Here is a 6916-nt window from a genome sequence, read left to right as displayed (position 1 = left end):
TATCCCTGGAGGTATTTAAAAGACGTGTAGACATGGCACTTAGGGACATGGTTTAGTGGTGGACTTGGCAGTGTTAGGTTAATGGTTGGGCTCGATGATCTTAGAGGTCTTTTCCAACCTAAATGATTCTGTGATTCTAATGTGCAGGATGTTTGGAGGTTTAAACTTGTCTGTCTTTGGTTTCAGATAATGGTGTTCTTAGCAGACTGTATCTGTCCATCCAAAAGGCACAGACCGCCACAGTACCCTCATTCAAGTAAGCCCACTGTTTACTTCTAATTCAGTGAAGCTGTTTGGTAAATCTTACTTAATAAATACTGGTATGTAACTTGTGTCTGCAGGACATGAGATTTAGTGTAGAAGTTTACACCTGTGATTGATGCTTTGCTTTACCTGCAGCTGTTTGCCCTTAGGGTTTCTAGTGGGTTTGTATTTTGAATTTAGCTAAAGCTAAACTATTTTTAAAAAACTTCTTAGGAGATAGAAAAATGTTTTTACAGCATTTTCATACCTGCAAGATATGAAATTCCATATGTTCAGGCAGATAAGGGTAAAAGGTTTGAGTGGAGCTCTCAGTGTTGCTAAGCTGGGGGTTTGCAAAAGTTTTTGGGGGAAAGTGAGGATTGAAAGTGAATTTGCGTCTCTGTGGATAGTAAGTGATTCAGTTTGGGGTTAGTCTCTGGAATTTTTCAAGGTAATCTTAAAAAGTCATGCAAGAAGATCTGAATGCTGATTTATGGTTTGTAGGAACCTGGCTCACTTTTTTCAAAGCTGGAGGAAGTTTTATATTACCTTGTCTAGGTAGCCTGTAATCTGTTAATACTTGACCTGTGGGTAACTTCATGCTAGCAACAACTCTACCTAAGGTGGCAGCTTAAGTGACTGATACTGGAAAGTGCTCCCTGGATTAAAGTTATTAAAATTCTGTGCTAGCCCGTGATGTTAAAAAAAGTGTATTTCACATGGTAATGGTATTTATTTGTGTATGTGTGTTGTCCTTTCTCCTTAAGGAAAGCTAGCTCCAGAGTCAGCTCAGCTGTTGAAAAAGCTGGATGAAGAGCAAGAAGCAGATGAGGAAGATATCTCAGATGATGAAACGGAGGGTAAAGACGTGTCCAACAGAAACTCGTCACCGAATTCTGTAAGGCAGCGCCCAGTGAACACTGCTGCTACAACAGATAAATCTTAGCTTTATTTGCATGCAGGATTAGTGCTTGAGTCACCGACTCAAAAGGAGCTAAATGTCAAATCCTTCAGCTTGAAGAGAAGAATGACTCCTGTCATGGTAATATGGATGCATTTCACAAATTCAGAGGGGGGGGGAAGCATCTTTGTATCAGGTATTCAAAACTAAAACATGCTGTTGCAAATGGCTGAAACTTCTCCTGTCTGTGTGCAGAGAAGTGTCGAGAAATAATTTATGTGGCTTCTTGAATGACTTGTTCTATAGGGATTTTTTTTTTAACAGAATGTAAACCAGTGTACTTGTTGCATTAGGGAACATTAGCAAGGAAAATGCACTAACCTGTTTGCTGTTGAAGCATTCGAAAAGGTTTCTCGGTATAAATCTACGTAGTTGTGCTCTGAAGAAGTGCTGAGGGGAGAAGTTCCTTCAGTTATGGGCCATGTTCCAGGCTTTTTATGTGACAAAAACTGCTTTCTGCTATGACAATGAGTGCTACAGACCCCTCAATCTTTCTTCTTCCAAAGAGATGAAAGTTGCTGTCTTCTTTTAGAGGAACAGAAGTTGCCCTCTGAACAAAAGCTAGAGAGCTTGTCTTTGCCATCCTCCCAGATGGAAGTTACCTCTTACAAGAGAATCTGTGTAGCATGGATTCTCTGGCTGACCAGAAACCTGCTATTTGCATTGATTTCTCTTAGAAAAGGCTGTAGAAAACTACATGAGCTTCTTGGCGGAGTAATTCTTCTCTAGAAAAATTTTCAAGTAGCACCATGAAGTCTCGTTTGTCCCAATGACTCTGATTCAGATGGGAATAGTTTACAGGCGGGGTTCTCTGCTGAGTCCAAATCCTATCCATTCTTCCTGCTGTATGGCAGTAGGACTCTGCTCTTTTTTTAATACATCATCAGTAATTTCTGCTTAATCAAATTTTACTGCAAATCCAGTCAGGCTGTACCTGGTCTGAAGTTGAAATAACTGCTTTTTAATTTCTTTTACAGAAAGTAATCTTTTCTGTTTTCACAAAACCATCTTGAAACAATATACCCTAATTCTTTCTTTAAAAAACTGTAGTCTACTGTTTTCTGTATGGAATTTGTTTTCACTCTGTGTAGAAATAAAAAGAATGCACATGTGCGTTGGACCAGTGTTATCTTGCATCGCTTGTAAAGAATTTTTCATGCTCTTTCAGTTAATTTCCAAAGTATTTGCCAAGGAAGGGTTAGCCTAATGCTGAGCACGCTTAGGTTTTTTTGACAAGCCTGTTCTTTCTGGGTTTTTTTTGTTTTGTTTTGGGGTTTTTGTTTGTGTTTGGGTTTAGTTTTTTTTTTTTAAGTCACCTGAGTGGGTTTGCAGAACTGGCAGTTGATAAATCCATGTCGATAGTACACTTGGTCGTGAGTAATTAAGACGACAAACGTAGAAATGCTCTCTGATACTTTCACTGCAGCCTGGCTCTCTAAAGCCAGGCTCTCCTAGTGATTATTAAGAAGACAGAGCATCAGACAAGGAGCTCATAACGAACTCTGTGGGATATGAAAGAAATAGTGGGAAAGACAATATTCAGAGGTCTTGCAGGTGAATCAGCTTGTAAAGCTGTTAGGAATACGCCATGGTTTTTGTCAGTCTTGAATGCTTCTTTAAGTTGTGTTTTAAGTGTACCTGGTAGGTCATAATTCATTCTCCGTGTTATGAACGGAACAAAGTGATTCAGCTATCCAAATACCTGAGTGAATCTCCCAACAAGTTCTTGGATGAGTAAGAATGAGTTGTTACCTAACATGTCCTGGAACTTCCTCCTTTGACTTTCTTTCTGTTTTCTTTTTCTGAACATCGGTGCTCTGGAATGACTTACGACTTCAGTGCTGGGTTATGTGTTAGGAAGATAGTAACTGATGCTCGAAAGGGTCCTTTTGGTTAAAATCTGAGTGTTCCTGTCACTTTTAAATATCAAACTTTTCCTGGTGTTTGAATAAAGACCACTGTGTGCCGTAAATGCCCTTAAGGTGTTGGTCTTGCAGGATTGCCTTAAATTCTCTAAAAGTTTAGATCTTAGCCTTTGTCACTAGTAAGATAAAGCAATAAATTTGTGATATACTAAGGAGACCTAGTAGCACTGTCTCTGATAAATGGTGTATTTCTTTAGTTTGGAGAGGGCTTGAGAAGACGGGGGACACGGAAATGCTGTATGCTGTTCTAGGAAAAAGTGTTGAATTGTTTTAAAAGCTGAACTATATGGGCTAACTCCACTCGGAATATATTTAAATGTAGCTGTTATAAATGCAGGGTTTTCTAATTTTTCAGTTGCTTTAAAACTGTTTGTGCAATATAGAAAGTATATACTGATAACTTTTGGCTAACTTCTAATTTTAAAAGAACAAACAACCTTTTTTTTTTTTGCTGTACATCTAGACTCCTGGTTTAACAAGAACTTCGAGCGCTAATTTACCTTGCCTTTGCCTTCTGCACACCTACCTTCTCTTACTGCCTCCCTACCTTAGGCAAGTAACCAAATTCCAAAACCGCCTCTTAGTCCTAAGTGTTCCAAGTTGCTGGAATCCAAGCTCTGTGTGGCAGACCTACGCTTGTGATCAGTGTGACTTCTGCAAGTTCTGTTTTGATTATCCATAGGCTGCCTGTGTTTGCTGATCTCTGTAAATCTTACTGTTCATATTTTTAATAATGTTATGGTTTTGTCCTGTGAATATTTAAGTTTCTTGATACTTCTTTTTAAAATCTGTATTCCAAAGATGTTTACTGAGGCTGAGTGAAGGTTGCAATGTGACAAACGTGCGTCAGAGCCTGTCCTTTTTGTGTGTTGATGATGCTTGAATATCAGTTTTGTAAAAGTCGAACTGCCCTTTCCATGTCATCACCTTGACAGACCGTGTCCAATTTAATTCCAGAAGGAATTAATTAACTGTAACAGTACTTTTTTTAATGTTTCAGAGAGTCTTCAAGTAAAAAATAACCACCGGCTTTGGATTCCTGTGTTCGTGTCTTTTTTTTCTTTTTAAGACTGTATCTTGCTGTTTAGCAATGAAGCAAAACTGCAGCTATTTCCGTAGAAAAAAAATTGTTGTAACACTAACAAACCGTTTGTGGTCAGTCTGTTTTTGAAAAGACAAGTTCGAGTAACACTTCAAACTAGAGCAGCTGAGACTGGCTTGAGCGTCTCATGGTAGTGTGAGCTGACCACTTATCGTTTTGGTGAGATGGTTTGTGTGGTTTGGGAAGGAGCTTTCACGCATTCCAGGCTCAGACAGCGACGGGGATAAAATGGGTTCTTCTGTTGCAAAAAGAATGCAGGCTGGAGTTGACAAATGATGCTTAAAATTCAGTTCTTTAACTTTTTTCTGTATTTGCATAAAATGCAAATCGTATTTCGGCTGCAGATGGACTCCTCCCCTCTTCCACCTACACACCGTATATCAAATCTTAACAGCTGAAGGGATCAACGTTGGTGAGTTTATCTTGGAGTGGGAAGCTTAATTCAGAATTGTATGAGTTCTGAAATGAAAGAGGCTTCTTGAGGAGGAAACAAATCCAGACAAGGTATGCTCAAAGCACTACTGAGTAACAGCCGGCCCAGTGCAAAACTCTTGTCATCAGAGAGTCTGTCTTGCCTGTTCCCTTGCTCTTCCCTCCGTCTCTTCTCTTGGGAGTTGAGCTGCCGACTGAGGTTAAACCACGCCAGGAGTGAGTACTGAGAACGTGGTAGCTCTGTGTGTTGGCTCTCAGTCTGAATGTGTGGAGTTTTCTGGGAAAGTGCAATAATACTCCTGCAGTCCTTCCTCAACAGGAACAAGGAACACGTATTGCCTGGGGAATTAAGTGGATGCTCACAGCAGCTAACTTCCCTGCTCTTCCACTCGATATATTATGTATAACAGAAAATAATAGCCAGTCCAGAGGGAAAAAACGAGCTAAAAGTCAAACTGAAATTTACTTAGATATTGGGGCTAGCCTGATGAGAAACAAAAAAGCAACTGTATGCTTAGCTGAGTCGGTCATAAAGTCAGCCACAGGTTTGGTTTTGAAACTGGAATAGTTTCAGCTGTGACAAAGACTGATGGGGAAGGAGACATTTCAGTATGCTGTAGCACTGTTTCAGTGTTTAGAAACACCAGAGTACAATGTCAGTTTTAAGGCTTCTTTGCTGAAAGAAGAGGGGATCTGTCTCCTGCAGCTGTCTTATCTCCTTGTTTGCATCAGCTGAAGTTCTTGGTTTCACTGAACAGCATCACCTTTGGCTCTTCCCTGAATTTTACTTCTGACCGCTATTCTGGCTAATAACATACGGTCCGCTCTTAGGTCAGCTTTTCTTTACCTTGCTGAACTCCTTATCTTGCTGTGGGCTCTATCAACGTCAGTAACTTTCTAGAAGAAGAGATTCTGCCTCAGTCTGCCTTTTCTCCTCACTTTTCCGCATTCAGCTCTTCAAAACTTCCCAGATGCAAGTTTCATTTCTATTTAGTGTTGCTTATAGAAATTTTCTTAACTGCAAGGCAGATCCAGAAAGCCAACTCTTAGGTATGCATCTGATGTTTAACAGCCATCTTTAATCTGTGAAAGGAATAAATGTATTTCCGTGATGTGGTGAAGTACTTGAGTATATACATATCCCTGTTGTAGTGCTTCTTGTATTTGACCTTAACGTCTCGCGTATAAAAGCCAGCCTTCCAAAAAGCCCCTAGGACCCTACTCCGGGCAATGCTACAGCCTGCATACTGGGATCTGCTTTCTGCTCCTGTCCTACTGATGCTTAAGTTCTCTGTGCTGTGTCATAGCTCCGGCCAGAGAGAAAGCGCTGATAATCGTAATAACTAGAGGAACGTGTGGTGTCGGGGTCCCACGTGGGCTAAGTGCAAGGTAGACCAGAGACCCAACCTCTCCTGCAGTGGGAACCGATGCTGTTCTTTTGGAGAGCCCATTTCATCGCATAGCCATGGCACACACGCCTTGAAGTGCCGGGAGCCGCTGCTGGGCTCTGTTAGCTGCCCTGGTGCTCACTTCAGCCTCCGGAGGCTGAAGTCGTGGGAAGCACCTGGGCTTCCAGTTCCACCTTCCCAAGGCAGATGCCTGATCAAGACCCAGCGGGGAGCGCTAGGCATGTGCTGAGGGGTAACGGTGGATGTGGGCTTGTATGCAGCTGATGTCCTTGGAGTGACAGCAGATTCTAAAATACCTGCGAATATCAGAGGGGAAAAGACACCAGTTAAATCGTCTGGGTGTCTCTTTTTAAAAGGTTCATTTATAAGTTAAATTCTGCCTCCTATATCAAGAAGTTTTAAAAATGCTAGATGAGAAACCATTGATGCAAGATCATCGTTAAAGATAATATTGTTGTTAGCTGTGCTTTTCCTTCCAGAGTCTTTATGCTTTGCTGAGCCTGGACCTCAATTTCTTCACACCCCCCACACCCCCCCCTCGTGTGACTGGTAATTTCTCAGGAAGATTATGTCTCTGAATCTGCCTTTAAACTCCTTGACGTGTGGGATGGTTACTCCCCTCTGAATGCTTGCTGTTATCAAGGCTCTCAACTGAAGGGAAAGGGGTGTTCAAAGTCAAGGTTTCTTCTTGCCTGTGGCTGAAATCGCAGGGAGGATTCGGGATGCCATTTCCGCAGGTCAAGTTCAGTTGGTGCGTCCCTTCCCTGTCGTATTCCCAGCACAAACGTAGGCACCGCAGTGATAAGGAGAGGCTGCTCGCCCTGTTCCCGTCACCGCACAAGGC

At 41.5% G+C, this 6916-nt stretch overlaps 1 protein-coding gene across 1 annotated transcript in view; it reads left to right on the top strand.

The window, feature by feature from the left end:
* Positions 1 to 4163, top strand: part of TMX1 (thioredoxin-related transmembrane protein 1) — a 35467-nt gene extending 31304 nt beyond the window's left edge. Inside the window, exons 7-8 of the mRNA XM_009322954.1 lie at positions 187 to 256; positions 1011 to 4163. Of these exons, the coding sequence (XP_009321229.1) occupies positions 187 to 256; positions 1011 to 1189 (249 nt within the window). The 3' untranslated portion in view covers positions 1190 to 4163. The remainder of the gene's footprint in view (positions 1 to 186; positions 257 to 1010) is intronic.
* The last annotated feature ends 2753 nt before the right edge of the window (positions 4164 to 6916 follow it).

Source organism: Pygoscelis adeliae, unplaced genomic scaffold (genome assembly GCF_000699105.1).
Source record: "Pygoscelis adeliae isolate BGI_AS28 unplaced genomic scaffold, ASM69910v1 Scaffold314, whole genome shotgun sequence".
In the NCBI taxonomy this organism is placed as follows: Eukaryota; Metazoa; Chordata; class Aves; order Sphenisciformes; family Spheniscidae; genus Pygoscelis; species Pygoscelis adeliae.
This window is presented reverse-complemented; position numbering and strand designations above follow the sequence as displayed.